Source organism: Mesoplodon bidens (assembly GCF_964165515.1).
Source record: "Mesoplodon bidens genome assembly, chromosome: 5".
Lineage (NCBI taxonomy): Eukaryota > Metazoa > Chordata > Mammalia > Artiodactyla > Ziphiidae > Mesoplodon > Mesoplodon bidens.
The window spans coordinates 55,248,542-55,274,648 of record NC_138161.1 but is presented as its reverse complement, the minus strand read 5'-3'; the positions used below and the strand labels follow the sequence as shown (position 1 = coordinate 55,274,648).

Sequence of the window (26,107 nt, the reverse complement as noted above, 5' to 3'; positions counted from 1 at the left end):
TGTAACGTCCAGTTGAAAAAATACACTATCCCACAAAGAGAAATGCAAATATTTATGGATAAACCAAATATAATACTCCCAAATGCACAAAATTTGCATGCCTCTAACATACTTATGAAAAATATGGAAAATATATTAAAATGTACTTATTTCTAGTCAATGTATTCTTTCAAATTGGGCTAATGAGAAATCTCAAAGGATTTTTAAAGCAGTATAACTGAATATACAGATGATTTCTTCACCAATATAAAGTACTGAATCTCCTAACTAACAAAATGCTTTCTGTTAAGATTGGTATTAGGAGTCTGTTTTATATAATAAAAAATGAAATAATTCTTAATGATTTTATCTTGATGTATGCTCCTTCTTGATACTGCATTTTAATACATAATTAGTTGCTGAATATTCTCTGTATCAAGAGAATACTTAATCTAATACTTTAATCTCAGAGCATTAGAATATGGTTTACACAAAACAAAGTCAGAGGTAGAAACATAATTTAATCTACATTTTCAGCTGTCATTATTTTATAAACATGTACATAACCTTCAGAAATATTAAATGAAGTACATACAGTATGTAAAATTAGCAAAGTATAAACATACTTATATAATATCCATCATAAACTTCAGAGGAGAAATGCATCCTGGAGATGCACTGTAAATGTAAAAACATATACAACGTAACGCCACTAATACAAGGTGGACCTCCATTCAAACTCAGGCCTAAGTCTAAAATCTACACATTTTGTACTATACTTAAAACACGAATGACACTGTCACTCACATAACCATGCTAACAGCAGGAATCATGCAATACACTTGATTTGTATTCCTTCATGTGCTTACTAAGATGGCAGGAAGTGCTGACTGGATACTCAAAGAACAAGCAGTTAGTGATCTGTTTACCTTGAAAATACCACCACATTTGGGGTCTGTGCTGTGTGTCTGACTGTGCTCACAGACACTTACCCAAGGAGAGAGTCTTCCTTTGGCTTTGTCTTCTTGAACTTCTTGCTTCCACTGGTCCCACTCTGGTTAAATGTCCAGCTTTCTTCATTCCAACACCCTTCATGATCAGAGGAGTTTCCTTTTCCTGAGCTTCGTTTCCCTAAGGAAATTCAAAAGGAAGAGTGTGCTTGGTATATTGGGACGGAAGGGAAATCATCTTAGTTGCTTCACAAGTGACCTCTTGACCCCTTAGGTATCATTTGCATGATGCCATTTGTAACTATTTCAGATTCCTCAGAGTGATTCCTGATGGACCACCTTTAATAACAGAACATGCAAAAAAGTAACCTACAGACTCTGAGATCCACAGTCTCATCATAACAGGTGTAACATGACTCATGAGACAGACTAACTATCAATACTACTAGCTTTTCCATTAGATAATCAGCCTGAGGTATGGGAGCCCTTTTCTGGTATGCACTATTAATTCTAATTTCCCCAAGACTTACTGGAATGACATCCCTGGAGAACTATGTATTCTCAAGGATCTTCATTCAGGACTTGTTAGACCTATTTTCACACACCTCTATAGTTGGAATTGAGCTTGGCAACAGGTAGTCCCCTAGCCAGATACTATATTTTAAAATAGATGAATTTATATGAAACACTCTGTGGAATAAAGGTATATATATTAACTGGTTTCTGGATACTGTTATGTTTTAAAGAGTTCTTCATTTCAACTACAGTTTTGATTACCTAGTGGGGAGGGCTAGATAAGTTATTTGCTTCTAGAGTCTACAGGTCAAGATTCTGCCAAACATATCTGCTTGTTTCAGAAAATTATTTCCATCAATTTAAAAAACCAGACTTGGGGCTTCCCTGGTGGCTCAGTGGTTGAGAGTCCGCCTGCCGATGCAGGGGACATGGGTTCATGCCCCGGTCCGGGAGGATCCCACATGCCGCAGAGTGGCTAGGCCCATGAGCCATGGCCGCTAGGCCTGTGCTCCGTAACGGGAGAGGCCACAACAGTGAGAGGCCCACGTACCGCAAAAAAACCCAAACAAACAAACAAAAAAAACCCCAGACTTAAGGGCTCTACACATGCAATACTGATTCTTCAAAACAAAAAGCCAGCCAACACCAGTAAAAAAAAAGGTTGGAGTAACTTTGAACACTTATATTCTGAGAACTATGTACAAAGTGAATAGAAACTCTCCTTAATGGTGCTAAAACATATAGGTAAAATGACAAATGTATATAATCTATAAACTGTAAAGAATTGTACAAATGTAAAATATTATTTTGGTACTATACTGTTCTTTACTGTGGTTCAATACGTCTAAAGGAGAAATTCTGCTAGGTTTCCATGTTCTTTTCAGATTTAGAGAAGTCACTTACCTCTGTCAACATTAGCTCGCAGAGAGGTGAGCATACCCTCAGACACCAGGGTTTTATAAAGAGCACCTTTGCAAGACCTCTCGGATTTCCGGGAGCCACAAGTCTCTATTTTTCTGTGACAGTCACTGTCCTCAGGCTTGGCCTGTCCCGATAGACTGGGTGGTAATGCATCCTCCGTAGGGGTCAATGGTTCTGCTTTTATACCCTCTGGTACCTCACCAGAAATGTTCTTGCTGGCAGAAATACTGATAAAATCTTGAGGTCTTGACTCTTTGGTGGTGTCTGAGGATTTCTCCTTTGACATTTTCTTCTCTCTTGATTTCACTTTCTTCTTTGGTGGCTTGGCATCCAAAATGCTTCCCTTGCCACTTGAGGATGTACGGACCTTCTTGCGAGGGGTATCTCCAAGCTTCTCGATGCCCCAGTCTCCCTTTGCAACAGCTTCAATGGTGTACATGACACTCTCGATATCAGATTCCGAGGACTGCCTCTTTTTGCAAGTCTTCTTGGGTGTGGATTTATCATTTCCATGTCGATCCATTTTGTTTTTCTTCTTTTTCTTTTTCAGCTTTTCTGGTTTGCTTAATGCTGTGGGATCCTCAATGATCATAATTCCATGAGGATGGCACATGTGATCCTTTCTACTGGGAACATCGCTTATTATTATCTTGCTACTGGCAGAGTAAGAAAAATCAGGGAAGTGACTACATTTTTGATCTTCCTCTAATTCTTCCTTTTTAATTTCTTTAGGAGCTTCCATTTTTATACCCATTATATCATCCATTCGCAGCTCCTCAAAATTTCTTAATTCCTTAGAATCTCTTACATTTTCCTTAGCTGATTTTTCAAATTCTGCTTCTTTCTGTATCCTGGCTTCATCTATTTTCTCCATTTTTATTTCTCTTTCTTCCTTGCCCTTCTCCAATTCTTTAATTCTTCCGCCATCTGATTCTTTTGCTTTTATTAGCTTTGATTCTTCCATTTTCACCCCCTCTGATGCCAGGCACATCTAAACAGTTAAACATGAGAGAACAACCAAAATACATTATTCTATACTTGAAATTAGCTTAAACTTTTAAATTACATCCTTTTAAAAAATAATCAAAACAAAGTTCAAATTTTACAAGTCCACTTCTGCCAAACTAACTTAAATTATTCAAATTAATAAAAGGCTTTGTAATATATTCATTCAACTCTAGAGGAGTATATACTCAAATTCTCACTTTCCAGCTTCTCATGAAGGTTTCCTCTGAAAACAAGATTTGGTAAAAGAAGGATGGGATCTAGAGTTGAAAGACCTGAGTTTGAGTCTTAATTTTGCTGCTTGCTAACTCTGCACCTAGAATGAGTCATTTCAGTCCTCATTCCTCTGTTGTCTTTGTAAAATAAAAATGATGATAATAGTTGTCTCAGAGGATCCTGTGAGGTCTAAGTGAGATGATGCACATGTGAGAGTACTTAGTAAATCATCCCCAAACTCTATTCAGATATTTACCTTTTCTTTTTTCTTGGGGAAATGAGAGAAATAGCAACAATTTCTATCTACCTGCTTAAAATTAGAAATGATAAGATGATTCACTAAAGAACTACAGAAGGTTTTGGTTAATGAACAAAACATTATAGGTCCACAAATGCCAACAGATAACCTGAAAGATCACAAAAGCTCTGAAAAGTAAGTGGAGGGTGGTTGTTTTTTTTTTTAAACTCATTTGATGGCAAACGATCTGATCCAAACTTACCTGGCTGCAAATTCTGACCAGAACTATTATCTGACTTAATGTGACTATTCATGTTTTTGCTATTAAATCTCCATGAATTTGAATATATATTAGGGGAATTAATGGCATACTGTAAGATACACACACTGCATCATTTTCCCTAAAATCTGAAAAATTTTGAGCACCAAAACACATCTGGGAGCAATTCAGTTAAGTTTTTAAACTCCCCAAATTTCACATATAGGACATTAAAGGAGAAACTCGCCATCTTCCTCTCCAGCAACTATGTACCTTGAAACTGCAACCTAAAAGCTATTTTCTAAAAGAGGAAATTACAGCTCATTGTAAAATTCATTTTCAATACCTGGCTTTTCATTCATAAACTCTCCCCATAAGGCTCCCCGGTGCTAGGCTCAGTGGGGGACACTAAAGGTGCAAAGATCAATAAGGTCTGTCCCATGATTCCTGACAGCTTCCACCCCAGCCCCCCAGCCCCTCGGAGGGATTCATCACGAGTCACTACAAGGCTGATGAAGCCAACGGCAGCACAGGAATTCTTAACCATTACTCATTTTATCTACTCTGCACTGTCAATTTAGAGGAAAAAAGACTATTAGGGCTTGCTGAACCCCCCAAATCAAGTACGTGAGTAGGAAACTGATCTGTTTTAAAAGAAAAATCACCATTTTATGGAATGGCAAGTTGTCAGAGATTGTTAACAGCTATAAAATTCATTTTTTAAATGGATAATACATTGAATTAAACATCAGATACTATTTTACCTCATTTTTTCCCTTAGTACTTTCAGTATATCTCAAATCCTTCCATGAGAATTATGTTATGATTAGTAAGTCTCGGAAGAAGCTGGAGAAGGGGCGGGAGGAGGCAGACAGTGCAAGGTTTTTTTAAAAAAATGAACATGACAAGAGTACCCAGCCCTTCAGGATCATTCACAGGGAAGATGTGTAATATCATGAATTCACAACAGAGCTGTCTTTTTCAGGAAATCATGTAAGTTAACTTTTAGACCTCAGCAAGTAGTTGTGAAGACTGAGAACTTCCCTTTATTAAACCTAACCAGAAAAAAGATCAAAGCAAAATGTTTAATTCTGAAACACTGGGGTACATATCATCTTCCCTGCATGCTTTATTCTCAGGGGAGATTTGCTGTTTTTGCATCAATTTTGGAATAATTTTTATTTTCCTTTCTCAATTATACTAGTCCTTCATGAATCTAACTATCCCATGTGGGGAGAGAGACTATGCTAGAAGAAGGCTAGAAAGGCATCCTCAAGGTAAATTTTATGGTTTTCAACCACTATCGCTCTGGTGGCCTTTAATAAGTCACTTCAGGGACCTTTGCCACACAAGCACTGATTTTGCCAATGGTTTGCATTTGCACAGGTTCATCTTAACAAACCCAATAACACTTTGCAAACTCTATTCTCAGCTTCAATGTATTTCAAAACAATTCTCCTCATCACCCCTGATAGGATTCTACAGCTAGGAATGAAATGGAACAAATGCAGACATTCACTCTGGGGACATATTCTGGGAAACAGCATATTTCTTGGGAAGGTAATTACCCCGAGCACTAGTCATGCTTTACTTCCTTGTTTCAGGCTCTTAAAGTTTTTTCATAAATAGAACACGTTAATTCTAAATTATAAGAAAAACAATTACATGGTTGGAAGTTAAACTATAAAAATAAAACAAATAACTACAAATCACAAATCTCACTAACCAAACCCCCAAACAAACACAAATCAAACTCTCAGAGTTGGGTGTCACTCTAGACTTACCTAATTATCTTATCTAATCTTATCTAATTTAACATTCTTCCTAATGTAGAAATTCATTTTATTATAAAAGTCCTGAGAATTATCCAACTTTTTGCACAAAGACAGTGACCATATTAGAGGGCAATGCTGTTCGAAATTTTTTAAATATTGAGCAAGAATCTATAAATCCTATCAGTCCTGGTTGTTCCCTGAAGCCACTTAAATTAATCCACTCCTTCTCTCATGTGACAGACTTTTTATTAAATCCTAGAAGATAGACTTTATGTTCCCGTGAGTCTCTTCCCCTGGAATAACTGCTCATTATATGTAAAGGCTTCCCAACCTTTCAAAAGTTGGGTCCCTCTTATCCAGATGCAGTATGGTTGTCCTGATGTGAGAATGGACTTTATTGAAATAAGTTGGGTTTCTGTGCAAGCACCATACTTGCTTGCCTAAGGCCACACAGTGAGCTAGGCAGGTAGCTTATACCTGAACCCATTAAAGGCTGAGAAATCGTAACAGTACATCCTCCGCTGGGTTGTTGCCAGGCAAAAGTAAACAAATGTGTGCAAATAAAATTCATAAATGACATAAAGCTTATAAGGGCTGGAAAACAATGACGTTTCAATTTAGTAGTATCTTAGATTAAGTTCCTAGCCTTCCTGTAATACTCTAGATGAAAAGTGGAACTATTTGTCAGTTGATAAGGACACTAATCTTCTAATGAGAACCAAAGATGAACTTGCCCCACTGTTTTTATTTTTAATTCATTTTTACTGTAGTTGCTTTACAATGTTGTATTAGTTTCTGCTGTACAGCAAAGTGAATCAGCTATACATATACATATATCCTCTCTTTTTTGGATTCCTTCCCATTTAAGTCACCCCAGAGCATTGGGTAGAGTTCCCTGTGCTATAGAGTAGGTTCTCATTAGTTACCTATTTTATACATAGTCGTGTATATATGTCAATCTCAATCTCCCAATTCATCCCACCTCCCCTCCTCCTTGGTATCCATACATTTGTTCTCTATGTCTGTGTCTCTATTTCTGCTTTGCAAATAAGATCATCTATACTATTTTTCTAGGTTCCACATATATGCGTTAATATATGATATCCCACCTGTTTTTAAAAAACAGGTCAAAACTTCTGGCTTGTATTGGGCTTGTGGTCAATTAAAATCCTGGATTACCCACATACTATGCTGGGAAGCTTGGTCTCTCCCATTCTGTATCTTTATACTTTTTGTAACTAGATGCAAGAGTTTCCATTTTTCTTTACAAAGTATATCTTTTCAAAATTTGAGTTAAATTACCTTCCAGCTTTGTGTTATAGACACATTCGATAAAGTTGCTTTTTATGTCTTCGTCTAAATCTTTGGTAATAAAGTTGAGTAGGTCATGGCCAAGGACAGAGCCTTCTGGCAAACCTCTAGAGCCCTTTCATCAGGTTGATTTGAACATTAATAAGCTCCAGCAATCTAAGAATGTTTAATAATCCAGTCTAAACTCCCCCCATTTTGTTTACAAGGACATAAGATTGTCTGTCAGAAGTTTTGCTGAAATCTGGGTACAGTATGCCATTAGCATTCTCTTAGCCTATTTTATAAGCATACAAAATACAAAATGAGGATGGCTTGTGCACCAGTCAGGGTGTAACTACGCAAACAGAAAGAACTTAAAGCATATCTAGCCAAGGGAATTTAATGCAGGGAATAAATTAATTACACAGGTCATGAAGAACTGGGATACCAAAACAGGAGGTCGTGAGGTAACCCAGGGATTAGCAACAGCAGGAAGGCACAGTAGGGACAAATGGCGGAAGGAGTGTTACGAAACCCAGGGGCTAGGTCCCTGGTGGAAGATAGACCTGTGGTGGGCCAATCTGGAGGGAGCTGGATACATGGATGAGATGATGCCTTTGCTTACTCCCACTCCTCCTCACCCCTTCCCTACACATCCCAGCCTCTCTCTTCCTCCCATCCCCTAATCTTCTGCCAGTGTCTCCCACTGGCTGAAGCCAGCTAGAAATCAGGGGACACAGGAACCCAGGAAAGGCAGTCTGCAGCCACCTGGGATATAAGCCAGCATACAGGGTACAGAGATTCTGGGGAAGCACATTAGACAATAACTTTGTGGGGTGGGGGAAGACTTCAATAATTCCCAGTTTTCATCCTCTTTTCTATGAGTTCAAACATGATTAAAAATCATTTTCAAAAGTTTCTAGGAGGGTTTCCCTGATGGCACAGTGGTTGATAGTCTGCCTGCCGATGCAGGGGACACGGGTTCGCGCCCCGGTCCGGGAAGATCCCACATGCCGCGGAGCGGCTGGGCCCGTGAGCCATGGCCGCTGAGCCCGCGCGTCCGGAACCTGTGCTCCGCAACGGGAGAGGCCCGCATACCGCAAAAAAAAAAAAAAAGTGTCTAGGAGTTAATAGTCTGTATTTTCACATGACATAAACAGAGCCCAGAAACAGCTATGGATGTAGTAACTCTTAGAAGATGACATCACTCTGAGATGTGAACAAATTTTATACTGAGAGGCAGTTTCAAAAGGCAGGGATTCTAGAGAGATTGTCTATGACAACAGACTGACTCTGCCACCAATTAAGCTCCTTTTCTCTAAACCGTTCTGTGCCCGTTTCTCAATCTACAGAATGTGGATGTTAACATAGTACTTGCCTTAGGAATACTGTGAGGTTCAATGAATTGCACATGTGTAGTACTTAAAATAGTGTCTAGCACAGAGCAAGAATGATGTATTGTGACAACCATCCCTTTGGGGCTTAATGTCATGTAAGATAAATGCTGGCTATTATTATTAGTAGTAATATTCGTACTGTGTCATTAACAGCACATCATAGCCCTGGTAGGCTAACTGCTTTGCTCCAGTTTTTCATTCTAGTGTTGAATGATTCTATATCCGCGGGGAAAACCATACACAACAAAATTAGATTCAGCAAGATCTTAAATCAATTATCTTTCAAGAAACAACTCTTATTAAAGATATAATCAAGCTCAGTTCTACTTTTGGGTACAAGCATTATCTACTCACATCTACTTTTGGGTCCATATATCAACACTTCAGTAGGACCTAGGAGAGCACACACAAACTACATTATGTACATATGCATGGAGTGCACATAGAGAAGCACACAGTGGACACAAAAGAACATAAATCAATGTGAACTCAAGTGAATAAAACTGCACTGTGGGAAGCATAGAATTAATGTCTGTTATTAATTAGCCAAGTTGCCCTTAGTAGAGAGAGAGGGTTGGTTGTTAATCAGACCTTGAAACAGAACATGCCTTAGTAAATGACAACTTATTCTTCTGTTATTATTTTAAATTGAACAATAACCCTCTTTAAAAGTGAGAATGGAAAATCATCTGCAGGACACCTTCTGGATGGAATTCCCATGGCTGTATTCAAAGAAGTTAAAATGTTAATGTTTTCAATCAAATGCTGGGCATAAATATTTGATATATATCATCTATTTCCTCAGGAACGACTCTATTTTTAATAACTGTAACTTCCGAGGCAGGGGCACAAAATGTATCCTGTTCACCTTTGTATTCTCCTCCAAGAATATCCTAGTAAAAAAATAAAGGCGTTCAACAGATAATTGTGTTGAATTGAACGGTTCATTAATTCCGAGGTAAATGATGAATCTAAAATGCATTCTGATTAATACCAGGACAGAGTTAACGAGTCTATAAAGAACAATGCTAATTATGACCATGCCACTGTTTGGCCTAGACCAGTGATCACACTGTCCTTAGTTATGGTTCCCAGGAGCACCAGTGAAAATTAATCACCAATATTTTAACTTTACCTCGGACAACCGAAACCACACTGAAGTTTCCTACTGTTTTGCATAGTCAGAGTGGCTTGATAGTGATGTGCTAGAAGAAATGTAACTCATTCCCAAAAGAAAACCAAAAATCATTATGTTGAAACCCAGATCCTTTGGATGTACACGGGGGACAGACATATAAAAAACTATCCTCTTCAAAATGATTGCAAAGGAAAAAAAAATCAATAAAGATACTGAAGGGACGAGATAAAATGGAGGGATTGTTTTTCATGTCCCTGAGTTCAGGGAGGCTGTCGTTTTCAGTTCAGGTATGACCACACCTTAGGTTCAGAGTTTGTTATTGGGTAGTGGCTTTAAACACACAATAAATCTGTGCGGCACCAAGCTTTTATCTCCTTAAACACATTTAAAAATGTATTCCTTTCTACAAATGTTAAGATACTGATTCATTTCTTTAATGTGTCCTGCTTTAAAAGACTGAGTGAAATGGCCAGTGAAAAATAATTAATCGTGCACTAGATGAGAAGTAATACCACAGAAGAAGATGCCCTTAACTGGTACAAAGAAATGGGTAAGTAGTTCCAAAATGTACCATATTATTTCACTCTTAATTATATTTTGTCTTTCATTGTTTGTTATAAAGGAGCCAGCTAGATTAAAAACAAGGCAGTATGGAAACAGACCCACTGACACTAATCAAGAAGTTTCCATTTCTAAATTTCTGCTTTTTAGTACAAAACAAATGTTTTGCAGCCAAGGTATGTTTACAATCATTTTGTACTGGCTAATTATCTGCCAAAACAGTGTAGACATAACCCTAAGATGGCATTTCGTGGTGTTTCTCCAAGATGTGCATGTCTCCCATAATTAAATAGAACCAGAATGTTTTTGCCATAAAAATACACTGGTTAATGGTTTCAGAGATTAAAGAATAGCATCACTGCTAAGATAATTCAATTTTCTTTATTATAAAAGATAACTGGTCACAGAACAGTGGTCTAAGTGTCTCTCAGCACTAAAATCTGTGCATAGTAAGTAGCTTACTGTTTGGTTTGCTGAAACAATTAGGCCAGGTGAAATGGTGGTTTAAATGTTTATTCACTATTTCTTCAGAAACTATACCATTTCTGAAGACACTAGATGTGGTGGAGATGGCCTTTGCTCCAAAAGGCCATTTACTGAAGTCTCCCCGAAAGGTGTTAATGGAAGTCATTGGGTGCATTCCTATATTTCAGTTCCTACAAAAGGAAGTTGGTGCAATTGGAAATTAAATGAAAAGTTTTAGAATAGGAGTTTTCTAAAAATGACTTGCAACTCAGCACAAAAAAGAAAGAAACACACCACTTTCAAACAAAAGGCCCCCTCTAATATATCGTTAAGTGTTAGAATTCAATTTTACGATAAGAGTGCAGGTGAAGCTGAGAACTTGGGAACTACATGTTGAGGTTCTAGGCTTCAGGGGGTTACAGTAGGGTGAAAGGATAATGCACATCAATTATATAAGAACACAACAGAACACCTGAATGGAGTCATACCTCAATCAAATACCAGCTATAATTGGTAGTGGGGGGTGGGGGGTGGGATTTCCTGCTTTTTTCAATATAGTATAGAACTTCTGTAATTTTAACATAACTCATCTTTTCTTAAAGTGAGCCATAATTTTCCATAAGATTTAATTTTTATAGATACTAGAATAAATTCATCTTTACCTACCCATTTGACTATAATTATAAGGGTTTTTTGCAAATTAGAACGCAAGAAAAACTAGGGTGTTGAGGTCTCTGAAAATGTCTTCATCCTTTTTTTAATAAATAGGGTTAATGACAGACAACTTTTCCAATTCCCTTGGACCCACCATATCTACAATCTTGCTTTTTATATATATGAAGAGTATGTCTAGAGAAATCCAGCATTCTCTTTCTTCAACTTCACTGTAACAGATTATCAGTTTCACAAATTGAGATAAAGAAGAAAAGTACAACACAGACAAATCCAGCAATCCTGGGGTGACCGTTTTTTACCTTTCTTTCTTCTGTGCTCAGAGGAACATGGGTTTCTGCTTTCCAAACTCAACTGTTTACCTAGCTGGCAATCCCCTCGTGTTGACTCTTTCAGTCAACTGGATTTCTTCAGTTATCCTTTCCCCCTCAGCATCTTTCATCTCTGCTTTTCTACTTGTGGGGCCCCCTCTCAGTTCACAAACATCCAGGTTTCCTGAAGTTGGGCTCCAAGATCAGGGTAAACCTCTGAAAGCCGTTCTTTTCCCACATTCAGGTTCAGAGCTGGAGTTGTCTCGGACTCCCCTTTGCTTTACCTCTCACATTGACTCGATCACCAAATGCACCCGAATCCCCTGCAGCCTCCCATGCCCACTGCCAGCTCCCCAGATGCTGGTTCTTGTCTTCCCACACCCAGACGTCCACAGAGGCTTTCCACTCTGTTCTACACAGCTGCCAAGTGAGTCTCTCCAAGCGCTGCTCTCACCACTGCACACCCCTGCTCCAAATTTTCAACCGCCCTTCATTATTTTCAAGTACAAATTTCTCTGCTTTACACTAAACACCCTCCCAATTCTGACTTGCAGCTACACTCTACCTTCACCTTCCAAATATCTCCTAGCACAGCCCTCTCCTCTGCGCAGCTGATTTACTTATCATCTACCTATTTCATGTTTGCCTGCCTTTATCTCTTTGCTCTATCTCCCCCATCTCTCCATTTAATTATGCATAAATCAGTCTCTACTGTGTTTGGGTGGTTAGGTATAAAGGGGTGTGGACAAGTGTAAATGGGTGTTGGCAATGACTGTTGAACTCAGAGTCGGGGCTCAGTAGGGAAAGGAGAGGACGGTGACATTTGTACAGCAAACACCTCTAAAGGGGCAGCCATTTATCAGCTCTGACCAATCGTTCTCATGCAGAAAGGCTGGTCCAGTGTCTCCAGACCCTCTACATTTTCAAGAGAGGTCAGAGTACGCATTTATTTGAAATCTATAATTTTAAGATATTAGCCACTAATTCAAATGTAAGATATAATGCAGGTCAACAAATTGTGGGCCAAAGAAAGCATCTCTTAACAAAATTGGATGCGGCCCAAAGGATGCTAGTTTCAACCTCTGTTCCTCAACTACTCCTTCATCAAGAACCATCTTTCTTCACGCTCTCTCCCCTGTGCTGGGTCCCCAGAGCACTCCAGTTGATATTAATTTCTCCGTTTCCTGGTTTCACACGTTCACTTTGGTATCACTCAAGTTGAACTTCCTCATTGCATGCTTTCCTGTGAAACCACTTGCACCATTAATTTATTTCTTATCCCTTAACTTTTTATATTTTATCTCTTTGCAACTGGAGAATAAGTTCCTGGAGAACAGGAGGCATACACTGTAATTTCCTACAGTCCTCACCGTATCTTCCAAAGTATATTCACAAACAGGCACTTACTTATTTAAGGGTGTAGGATGTATCTTGGCAGTTTCAAAAGTAGAATCACTTTTAAAAAAGGAAATATCAGCTCCATTTCTTTGACAGCAGTCTTGGACAATCTGTCATTTTATTCAGCCATACACATATGTGTAGGCGTAGGCTATCTTCCACAGAGACTTCTATAACATGCAAACTCCTATAACAAGTAACTTGCACAGTCTTTGATATTCATCTAAAACAAGGTGACAGAATAGCACAGTGCTGAAGAGCCCAGGCTGTGGAGAGACTGACCGGGTTTCTACGGAGGCTCTAATATTTCCTGTTCACATGACCTCAGGCAAGTCACAAAACCTCTCTGTCCTTTTGTTTCTTACTGTGGAAAAGAGGAATGATAATAGTACCTACCTCAAAGGACAGGTGTGAGAATTCAATGAGTACATATAAAGTACCTAGAAAAGTGCCTAGCACACAGTAGATAATAAATGTCGGTCATTATTATCTTACGTTAGATAATAAAACTTACTTGCAGATAAAAAAATTAGAAGTAAAACAAATAGTAATATTTTTAGGCTTATGCTCCAGCCTCTCATGGCACTCCAAACACCAAAACTGGATCTCGAGGTAAGGTCTTCCTATACCACTGATCTCAGAAGAAGGCTCACAAGTTATCTCAATGTACATCCATATGCAGGTAGCTTGAACAACCTCGCTGTTAACAGCACGGAGTAGGCCCTCAGAAACTACTGTTTGTTAGAATAAATGAATAAACTGCTCCACTTGTTGTACTAGGCAATATTAGTAACAGATATCTTTAAGTATAGAATTTTCTTTACTAAAATGTACAGATAAAGATGTTTCTGTGTGCTCTCCAACTATAGCAATTATAATACACAATGATCTCCAGGAGGATGCTTTGCTATTCTTTATGTGACCTGACCTAATTAATTTCAAAAGGAAAGGAAACACAATGCATTATAGTACCTGTGCCATTAACTGATTAACTGAACAGTATGAATCTCATGGAGGTTCAAACATAAAGGACTGTATTTTTTACAATTCCCTGACCTCAGCAGCACAATGCCAAATCTCCCTTCCTAGCTGGAGTAGATTCCTGAAAAATACCTGGAATAGATTCCAGAATTTTCAGGTCACTTTCAGCTATTAAAAATCCACCCAGGGCTTCCCTGGTGGCACAGTGGTTGAGAGTCCGCCTGCCGATGCAGGGGACACGGATTCGTGCCCCGGTCTGGGAAGATCCCACATGCCGCGGAGTGGCTGGGCCCGTGAGCCATGGCCGCTGAGCCTGCGCGTCCGGAGCCTGTGCTCCGCAACGGGAGAGGCCACAGCAGTGAGAGGCCCGCGTACCGCAAAAAAAAAAAAAAAAAAAAATCCACCCAATTTAAAATGCCAATCAAATGCCTGAAGCAAACCCTTCCACCGGAGCATCTCCTGGCTTGGGGTGCTGGGAAATGGGGAGCACTCCTTGCAATGCCCAAACTGAGAGTGCAGGCCAATCTAAGTCTTCTTCTATCTGCTGCCAGCCTCCTCCAATTTTCTTTTTTGCCTGCTGAAGTGGGTGTAGGGCACAGCAATAAATATATGCCTACAATATTTCTTGCTTCTCTCCAAGAGAAGAGTTTTCTTGCAAGCAACAAACCCCTCTTTGGGAGGGCTCCTCATTCACTCCTTCTCCCATGTCCACCCACCAGAATGGAGCTGGGAAGGGTGAATGGTTAGTTCTGGGGCTGGTTCCTGGCCCTTCCTTCACAAGACATATAGCCTCTGGTTGAGAGAACAGAGGAGGGAATGGTGCAGGTAAAACCAACTGTGCATGGTTATGTCTTTGTCTGTTCCTGCTAACTCCACATAGGACTGAATGACCTTGACAGAGATGCCAAGGACAGAGGCAACTTACAAAATATTTAACAGGCAGGGGTGCTAAGCAATCAGAAGGGATGCGGTCTCAGGGGCAGAACAGGGTGCTGCAGGCCCCTTGCTGTGCTGTCCAGTCGCTAGAAGGATAGGGGAGACCTGGGATGCTGGCAGAGTTACTGCAAAGGTACTCGAGGGGTAGGGTCCCAGTCTTTTTACCAACAATAGGAAGTATTTTGTATTTTAGTACCAGGACAGCTGTCCTGGTGCAAACAAGCTGAACATCACTCCTGTTTGTGGGAGTTCCTCATTGTCCTCAAGTGAGAGATGGGATGGCCCCAGGCCTGCCCTCTCCCCACAACCATTCCGTGGCCTCTTGCCTGATCAAGCTGAACTACCTTCTACTTGTTCATTTGGCCCCTGGAAAATTCATGCATCTTTGCAATGCCAAGACAGTGCATCAGGCTATTCTAAGTCTCTCCCTGCTGCTGACTTCCTCCAGTTCTCTTTTGGCCTGGTCAGAGAGGTGAAGGGCACTGCAGTAAGTCAATGTCTAGAACATTGCTTGCTTCTCGCCGAAACATGAGAAGACACTTCTGGCAGTACGACCCCTAGTCTTTAACAGGGGTTCTCTCAGAGCTGTCTTCACTCTGCTTGACAGAGGCCAGGGGTGAAGAAGGGAAAGCACTGCCTGCTTTCCTCCACAGGACAAGGAGAAAGCCACAATATTCCAGATGACTGCCAAGCCCATGATAGCCCCACCCATGGGGTTAGGGTGGGGAAACCCTTGGAGTGGTAGAAGGGATGACAGCTGGATAAGGCTGTCTCTTTATAAATCCCAAGAGAAGAATCTAGCCCAAACTGAAGGTAGCTTGTTGATGGCTTTCCCTTTAGAATGTGTACATTTAAAGCTGTTCCTTAGGATATCAGACAATGGCATCAATTCTGGGCCACAGGAAAAATCCTCCTCAATACCCTATCATACTTATTTAAAGAGGTACCCAAAATAATTAAATATCATACTTTGTTCAAGAAAAAATGAACATCAAATACACAAGGGATAAAAAATAACTGAGGAAGCATATTTCTACTGGTGATTATTTAGAGATGCTGATTAATCCATTGTGCACATATTTATGTTTAATTATAAACTGGGAAGGCTTTAGGATGTTATTCTAAAACACAGTCTATTAGCATTATGGCATCATATTCATGTGGTGCAAATAATAATGTGAGGAGATTTTCTTGGTAAATTATTTTTTACCAACCCTGTTCCATCAAAAGCATATTATTTTTACTTGGATGTTAGAAGAAACTAAGTCTGAGTATAAGCTGATTTGCTATAATTGGAATAGGCTTATTGCAGTCACTTTACCCCTTTAAATTATGATACCAGCATTGAAACATCTGTTAAACCATAGCATCTGTTTTATATTTGGGATGCATCCTTACAAATTTGAAGAGTGTTCTTTTTAATGAGCTCTGATTTAATGGGGAATCCATTTTTTTGTGACTGCTATGCCAAAGAAAGAAAACGAGAAGACAGATTCATTGCTCTAGCACCCCGCCCACAGCAAAGCACCTCTAAGGTCCATACATTTCTAATACAAAACTATTTAATAAACAAATATTCACACTGAAAGCTAGTGTGTTTTATAAATCAGTGTTGTTTAATATTTAAAAGACCATATGGATATGTCTGTATATATGTACATACCCCACCCCCCTGGAAACGCAGAAAGGGCCATATTCATCTTATTTAAGAAAAATAATCACTTCTTTCAAATAAATTATCTTGACAATCTATATAGTCTTAAAGATACTGGACAAATTTATGGCCTCATAGTCTCCCTGTTTACTAAGACACGTTTACAACTCTAAAGGCAGATTCATTGCCAGATCTTTATCATTTTAGTTCTATCAGAAACAGTACTTTGCCACTGACTTACCCAGTTCTTTTAAAAACTATTCCCTGTGGCATTCCTTATTTTTCTAGTCATTCGTAGCCCTCTATTTGAGTCTGAATTTCTCTTATACAAGAAGCATGTCAGCTTCATGTCAGACAAAAATGGATTAGTTTGTCCCACTATTTACATACTATATTGTTTCAGGCCTTTTCATTTTTATATTTCTAATTTGGATCTGGCTGGACTTTAAAAGCTTAATTTAAAGATATTTAGGGGGAATTCCCTGACGGTCCAGTGGTTAGGACTCAGCACTTTCACTGCCGGGCCCTGGGTTCGATCCGTGGTTGAGGAACTAAGATCCCGCAAGCCATGAGGTGCGGCCAAAAATAAATAAATAAAACTTAAAAAAAATTAAAGATATTTAAAACTGCTAAATTTTTATGATACAAGCTACCATAAAATTTAGAAAATGACAGGTTGTCCCATTAAGTTCAATAAACTCAAAGAATTTATAAAAGAACCATATCACAAAAAAACTCAGAAGGAACTCATTGGAAGGAAGACAGAAAAAAGAGAGAAAAGAAAGTTTAATATAGAGATTTTGGGTCACTCATTTTGTACCTCCTAATTTGTCTCACCAAAAGAGAAAACTGCTACAATAGTGTCCAGGCACTATAGCCATTTCTTGCACACATCCCCATAGGGCAGATCGGTCCAGCTTGGCAGAGGAAGCCTTGTTGCCACCCATCCCAGCAATGACCACTCCTGGCATCTTCTCCCCCCCGCCATCCCCCGCCAAGTGAGGGCTCTGTCCTTCTTAGGCTTTACAAAAGCATCTTCTCTACTTTGCCAAAGGAGTAGTAGCATTTTACACCCACATCACATCAAATGTACAACTGATAGATGTTATAAAACCAGACTTTAGAACACATCCTTTGAATTCTTCACTGAAAACAACCCCCACATTAAAATATCAACCACCTAGTTTAACAGTAGTGCTTTCTAGGGATTTATAGATATCACAAGAGAATCAGAGAAGCGGAAAATGACCTAGGCCATTCTTCTCGGTTTAGGATGTACTTACTTAACCAATCTGAGAGAGACAAAAACTGACCTTATTTTAAAATACTACCTGTGAAAAAGATTTTGCAATTTCCCTGGGTAACCTTTTTCAATGCTTAATGACTTTTCGTAGCAAAAGTCCACTTCCTTAAATTAAAGGTTAAGCCTCTCATTGTTGAAAATTAGATACAACACACTTTATGGTCACAGGTGAGATGGTACAGTTTAGGGAACACAGTGACGATTAACTTTTTTGTGACTTCGACCACTGCAGATCTTATCACAACATATTCTTAGAACTTGCCTCTGCCAGTTGAAAGAGTGCAGACTTTCCACAGCGTTTTACAGGTTCAGCACCGCCCAACTGTGAAGTGTTCGAAGAAATCTATATTGAAAACAATTCACATAAGGAATATTAATTGTGATATCAGAATTTTCGCTCCTCATTCACACACATTCAGGAACTTTCCTTAGTTTCATGAGAATGTCATTGCTTCCAAGTACCAAATAACTTTAAATGTGTTACGCTTAGGATTATAATTTTGAAACCAATTTTAGTAAATAGCCTCAAAAATAACAGCAAAAGAACAGGTGTGGCTTGGGTGGCTGTTGGATGACAAGAGTATTATTATCTTGAGAATTCCAGGCCCTAAATTTAACTCTACAACCTTACAACAAATTATGCATTTCCATTTCCATATAAATACCAACTCAGCAACTTGCCACATAGAAAAGAGATTTAATGTCATTTTATATTTACCAAAAAGCAATTAGTTAATTTTTGGTTGAAATATATTTGGAATCACTGTGAAAAGACAGTCAACAAGCCAGTCAACAAATTTTTTTTTGAGAATCCAATATAAATGTGCTAGGCAATATGACAAGAGCTGGTGAAGCTAAAAGTTTTACATAAAACACTGGCACTGGCTCTGAGAGTATGCTCTAAAGTACACAAAGATTGACAGTCAAGACCACAAATCTCAATAAGCCATACAGTTAAGACCTAAGTTGTAGCACATCAACATACACACAACATTACATTGTGACTGCATCCTCTTCTGCAAATTTGGTTCAACAGCAGCCAGGCACTAATAAAAATGAACAGCACTGTCCTTTCTCATTTTTATATGAAAACTTTTCAATTCAATTGAAAATTTTCAGTTTCTAGCTTATTCTAGAAATTTTCAGTTTCTAGCTTAACTCCATAAAGAATGGAGAAGGGCAACATTCTTAAAGATCTTTACAAAGTATTCTTCTCCTAGAGAAGTTCTGTCATCATTAGAGCAGCTAGCTATGGTCTAAGCTTTTAATATTCTTCGTGATTCTGAATTCTTTCTCAGTTTAAGACAGAGGTATTTCTCAGTTCAGTTTAGGAGACAAACCTACCTTGTGTCTATACCCTTACAGGTGACCCCAAGACCCCCAGGGAATTCTATGGAGCTGTCAGCCCCAGAAGAGACTGGGGACTTACTGCTAGAGAAAATTCTCCCTAGAACACCTGCTGAATAAGAGCCAAATATTTAATAAGCTACCTGGGCCACTCAGAAGGGACTAGTTTAAGAAAGTTTTAAGGAATTTTTCTTCCTGGGTACTATCATTTTTAAAAGAGTCCTTTCCTATTTATCCCAATCACCTACTTTTTCTTTAGAAGATCAACTTAGGGGCTGAATCTTTTTGAAGATTTTCCTCTAGCTGAATCTCCTCTGATATATGCCATTTCTCCTTTTTTAGACAAGGTGAATTCAATGACTAACCTTATCACTAGACTAAGAGAAATAAACACATTTAATATAATCACTGACTCTAGTGACTTGGGGGAAGGAAGTACTGAACATCAATGCCAGTCCCATGAACCAAGGTTGTATAATAGAAAGGACATGGTTTTTGTGTCAGACAAACATGCCTTCATTACTTCTTGCTGTGTGGACTTCAGCAAATAATTAAGACCTCATCTTCACCTTCAAAATAGAAACAATACCTGCCTCATATTAATTACTTTTGTGAAGATTAGATGTTATGTTAGTGAAGGGCTCGGCACAGTGCTCAGCCCACATTATGCTCTCAATAAACAGTACAATTATTAGTAATAAGGATTTATCATTGTTAACACTAATAAAGAAACTCTTTTAGGACACTTCCAAAAATTAGTTACAGACTGAAATTAGAACAGAATTAAAAACTGCAATGTCAGAGGAGAATGATTAAATTTAATAATCTATAAAATATTAAATGTGTCACATAATCATACGATACCCTCAAGAGAACAAGCTGGGTGATGCTCCCCTACACAGCCTGATACTGTTTTCTAAGCTCTTCCACTGGCTCCCTCTGCTGTCGCTTTTGCTGCTGTAGGTTTATGTTCCTGACGGGGGGGGTGTGTGTGTGTGTGTGTGTGTGTGTGTGTGTGTGTGTGTGTGTGTGTGTGTGTGTGTGTGTGTGTGTGTGTGTGTGTGTGTGTGTGTGTGTGTGTGTGTGTGTGTGTGTGTGTGTGTGTGTGTGTGTGTGTGTGTGTGTGTGTGTGTGTGTGTGTGTGTGTGTGTGTGTGTGTGTGTGTGTGTGTGTGTGTGTGTGTGTGTGTGTGTGTGTGTGTGTGTGTGTGTGTGTGTGTGTGTGTGTGTGTGTGTGTGTGTGTGTGTGTGTGTGTGTGTGTGTGTTCACTGCCACGAAGCCTCTCAAATGCCTGCACGGCACACCCAGAGGCTCAGCGTTGAACTTCTGACCGCTGGGATGTATTACCTGCCAGCTGAGTTAATGTACAGCTGTTCGAGTCGAGGCTTGAGAATGGTTCCTTGCCTTGCAAAAGAAACCACCACCTGATGTTTAGTAAGAACTATTTTCCTCATCACTTATGGGAGGATTTTTACCTATCTGTAGGTACAGGGCAGTATTTTAAATGATCAAGGTTGCTGGAAGCCTTATTTTCAGAGGATATTGGGGGAGAGTCAACATATTTTAGCAGTCCAATGTTTCTAGAATCACCCAACAATAAAATTTTCATAGAACAACTTAGCGGTGAGATATAGTTTCTAAAAATGTCCTTTGGCTTCTTAATTGGGGGCAGGGGGTTGAATATATGTTAATGTCTGCAGCACTGGGCATAGCTGACCTTTCTTTTGAGAGTCTCCTCTGGATTTCCAATACTGCAGAGTCTTTGTTTTCCTCCTATCTCTCAGGCCACTCCTTGCTGTTCTTTGTTGGCTCTCCTTTCTACAGAGAGCACTTAAATGTTTTCTCTCAGGGTTTTGTCTTAGGGCCCCCTCTCTTTCTCTTTACACATTTTCTCTCAGTAATCTCATTTACTCTGATGGCTTCTAATATAAGCATAGCTTGTGTAATGCCAATTTGTTATACCACTGTTCATTTCCCTGTTTGTTTGTTTTTTTCTATTTAAGAGACATACACATCCTTTCAAGTAAGAATAATGTAGCTAATACATGTTTTTCAGTGACACGTCAGCTAGTGGTGGAAAGTGTGTGTTATGCTACCCTCCTGGGTAGGGGGCAGTAGTGGGCCACACTGCACATGTTCATGGTTATGCTTTTTATTTTCCTCAAGTTGCATGGTGCTTGCTAATCTGTTAACTCCACTGTAGTCTCTCCTCTGCCTATTATGGAATGTTCTGATAAACAGGGTGGGTGTTAAAAGTATGTGATGTACAGCAAAAGCGCCAAGAAAAATTATCACCCTGGGTGTTAAAACAGTTAATTTTATAGCTGACTGAGGTAGGGGAGCACACCAAGGAAAGAGGTGGCAAAGATCAAAAGCAAATTAGCTGGAAGGCTTTTGCAATTATGAGGGGTATCATAAGCACTGTAGCCTGGGAGGAAATGACTAACAATTGTTGAGTGAATAAATGAATCAGAGAACAAATGAACAATATGAGATGATTGGTCTTCCTTACCTTAAAAGAAATATTAACACTTCCAATAAACCATGTAAGACTTTCACACTGATGAGCTGCAGTGTGAGTTTATGGAGTCTGTGTTGAGTGTAATATTCCGTAACATATTGGGCATTCCATCATGAAAATAAATGCTTTAAATGTGCACCTATTGCTTATATCCAGTTGTGACGATACCTTGGTGAGATTATGGTTGTATTCATATTGGCAAAGTAAAAGCCTTCTAAGGAAAGTTTTAATGTTGAAATCTATTTGTCTAAATTGTCCAGATTAGCTCCCTGTCTTCAAAGTATATGTGCAATTTTTCAATGCAAAGATATACTCTAGGTGTAAGAGTCAGCCACACAGCAGAGAAGAGGATATGTGGACCAGGCAAGGCTTCCAGACTTGTTAAATAACGGAAGACAACAGCTCCCTTCTGGCATTACATTTGGTCATTAGTCTTCAGTAAACGAGATCTAAACAGTGACAGATGTGTCACTCTAGCTGTAAACAACAAAAAATGCAGATAGGAAACTCACTTTGACCAACTTAATGGATCAGAGCCTGGAAACAGAGTGATGGCTCTTCAGAAGGGCCAAGTTGAATCTAGATGAATTATGAGCATCAATACAGAATGGGAGACAGGCTGAAATGCGAGGAAAACAGGCTCTGCACTCTATATTTCTTTCTAGATCTTATAAAGCAGATGTATCTTTCTCCCTTTAAACATAAACATTTATGAGGAACCTACAAACAAAATGTTCTTTATTCAATTTCATGGTTCCACGCAGGTTACTTCAATGGGTTTTAAAACTATCAGATTTGGTTAAGAAGGAAAGATATGCTTCTCAGCTTGTGACACGGAGACCCAAGACATAAAAGAAAAAATATTTTCAACTTAAAGAAATGCTCAGGGCTTACTGTTTTTTTTTAAAAACTGAGTTTCTAGGATAATTGTATTACACGATAAATGACCAATAGCTAATGTCTTCCTAGAGTTATGAACACTTGTAAATGAAATTAATGCGAATGGTCTCTAAGAATTTTGCAATCCTGATCTTAAAGTGATATACAAAGCTAAACATTTTTAAAGAGTAAATTGTTTCCTAAATTATACAAACACCTACTTTTCTCTAAGTGCACATAATAGGACTGAGAATCCCTCTGAAAAGGGATGAGGGGTACAAAGTGGCCCATTGGGTAAATTTCTATTATCTGCCCATTCCTTCCTCACTTAACCCTTTCCCTGTAAGGTCCCAGAGATACCAGAAAGTGCCTTACCAATGCTGAGTTAATAACCTGTGGTAAAAATTGCAAACTACAGAGCAGTGATCTCAAACTGAGGTTCCCTAATAGGAAACTTGTTGAAGTGCAAATTCTCAGGCCCCGCTGCAGACTTAATAAGAAACTTTGGGGGTGGGGTTCAGCAATCTGCATTTGAAGAAGCCTTTGAGGTGACTCTGGTGTATTTTAAAGTTTGAGAATCTCTGCTATAGACTAATTAGAGCAAGAATTTCAAGAGTCTTTGTGTTCTCTCAAAGGTGATGGGTGTTTTATGAAATAATTATAAGAGTTTTAGGGATACAATCACAGTAATTATAGGCTATTCTATTTCTACTGCAATAGATATGCTCATAGCAGATTGTAGTAGATAATTTTATTAGTTCATCTAGTTAGCTATTGTTTAGCTTTGAATAAACCAGCCCAGTACTGGGCTGACAATATGGTCAGATCATAACATGAAAGAGGTTGAAACTTCTCTTGAGTCAGCTGAGGAAAGTGACTGGAGGTCACAAATATCCTTAGAGAACCAGGTACTATACTTTTCTTGTATAATCACATATAACATTTACAAGTAAACAACTAAGTATGTAATAATTTAATTTGCTTAGGAATTGTAAGGGCTCTTAATTGTCAACCTATGCAAAATATAACTGGGAAAAACAATATACAGAGTTGAGAAGGGGAACTTTATTTGATTCTAGGGCAGAACATTTTATTTTGGTTTCTCCATCATGCATGTCTTCTTCTGTTAATGATTCCAGAAACAACTCATAATAAGTTTTCAAATTAATTTTTTTAAAGCTTCCTCAAATCTTATAAGTGCACAATCAAAAACCCTCAGAAGACGAGTGCCATTGAGGAGAGGAGTAACATCTGGAAATGTCTCCCTGCACAACTGCTCCTAAGTAAGAAGAGGTTCTTCCCCAGAAAAAAAACTTTCTTTTTGAGGAGTGTACTAAGCAGTAAGAACAAATTAATTTAGGAGAGGTATGGGATCTCACTCTCCAGAATCACAGGACAGTGGCTGTTACACTGTCAAACTGGTTCCTCAGAGCTGCCCAGGGCTTTGAGGCACCTAATAAATCTGATGGTGATCTCGCTTAAACAAGAACCACACTCTGAGTGGCAATACCAGTTAGAAATGCGTCAGCTGAGGTATGTCATACAAACATTTTTAGTTAAATGGAAAACTCTTGGTAAATAGTGCATAGGTAAATATCAGATGTGTCAAAGACGAGCCACTACGTTCTGATATTCATGCTACAGAGTGTAGAATTTAATCAAAAAGAATATATGGCAAATAAATTCTGTTTTGAAGGAGCTGTTTCTAAAAGGTTGGATGGGACTGCTCAGGTATCAATATTAAAAATAAATTTACAGTCATCACGTCAAAATTCTTTTTTACCTTTGAAAAAATTATTAGTATCAAGTAAAAGGATGTCAGTGACTAGAGGAAAGCAAAGAAATATTAAACAAAACTATTCCCCAGACAATGAAAAGAAAAGCCTGTTTATCATAATGAAAAATTATGATAAAATCTTAATTTATTCAGATTCATCAAGCAAATTGTTCTTCGTGAAATGATACTATTATATGATATTTTCGTTACCAGTTTTATAGAATAGACCTCAACGAGTAAAGCAAATACTGTGGCAGAGAAGCCTAACAGATAAACAGGCCAGAGGGTTGCATCAAGTCATGATGGTTGACACAAGTGTCCAAAGAGGAAGTAGCATTTTTTTTTTTTAATGTAAGCGCTAAAAGTAATTTTTTCTCATTCTCGAAGTAAGATGCTGGGTTTTCTCTTGCCAAAAGGATATCATTTTACATTTCATTTATGCAGCACTCTTTATGCAAATGAATCAAAGTGATTCAATACATCAATATTAAACAGAACAGTACTGCTTGTCATTTTCTCTCAACCCTATAAAAAATTGCTTAGTTTATTATATGCATTTTTGGTTGAAATTAATAAAAAGGAAAATGGGGAAAGACCTAAAGCAGATGGCATCTTATTTTTACAAAAGGGATATATTTTATTATTTGTCATATAGTGCTCGTTAGAAATAAGCATATGGTTGAGGCCAGGGCTTTTGTGGCAAAATCAAGTATTATCAGATTTGCCTCTCATCATACCAACCAAGAAAATACTCTCCAGTGTGTACTCTCTCTCTCTGGCTGACAATCTGAAGAAATCTAAGATCCTGCATGAGCTGACCTGACCTAAGCCCAGGGTTAAACGCTAATAAAAATACTGGCTGAAGCTACATCACACCCAAAGCTAAGCACTGATGACCTAACAGGTCCTATTCACCCCTGCATTCACTGTGAGAGTTATTCATCAACTACAGCATCTAATTTCACTATTGGAAAAATTTAATAAATCGGAATGCTATGGCCTTCATGTTGACAATTTTCCTAAGCTTTTAAAATAAGTTAAAAACAAGGCAAAATGAAATAAATGAATTACTGGAGTGTATTCTGAGTGAACCCTTTAATGAATGCTTGTAAAATAGGTATAAATTCTGGAGCTGATCTGTGATTAGAGCAAAGGCAGCAAAAAGCAATAAGTAGCCTCCCATGTGTATTATGTTAGTAATGGCAAGAGGCATGCCTAAAGTTCTCTATATGTTATAAAATTCCATTCCAATACTTCCTGAGCTCAATAAGTTTTCTGAACCCAATGTGTATATACATATATATTTTTTAAAAAGAAGGCCATACCTCTGCAAACTGAAACTACAAGACACTGATGAAAAAAATCAAAGATGACACAAACAGATGGAGAGATACACCATGTTCTTGGATTGGAAGAATCAATATTGTGAAAATGACTATACTACCCAAAGCCATCTACAGATTCAATGCAATCCCTATCAAATTACCAATGGCATTTTTCACAGAACTGGAACAAAAAAATCTCAAAATTTGTATCGAGACACAAAGGACCCCAGATAGCCAAAGCAGTCTTGAGGGGAAAAAAAGGAGCTGGAGGAATCAGACTCCCTGACTTCAGA

General features: G+C 38.6%; 1 protein-coding gene across 11 annotated transcripts in view; it reads right to left on the bottom strand.

Annotated features, from left to right (window-relative positions):
- BBX (BBX high mobility group box domain containing) overlaps positions 1-26,107 on the bottom strand; it is a 290,971-nt gene that overhangs the window by 33,465 nt on the left and 231,399 nt on the right. For all 11 annotated transcript variants that reach the window (XM_081235758.1, XM_081235759.1, XM_081235754.1 and 8 more), the window contains 3 exons: positions 18,228-18,308; positions 2,349-3,357; positions 972-1,110 (listed from right to left, as the gene is read on the bottom strand). In XM_081235758.1, coding sequence (XP_081091884.1) covers positions 972-1,110; positions 2,349-3,357; positions 18,228-18,308 — 1,229 coding nt within the window. The remainder of the gene's footprint in view (positions 1-971; positions 1,111-2,348; positions 3,358-18,227; positions 18,309-26,107) is intronic.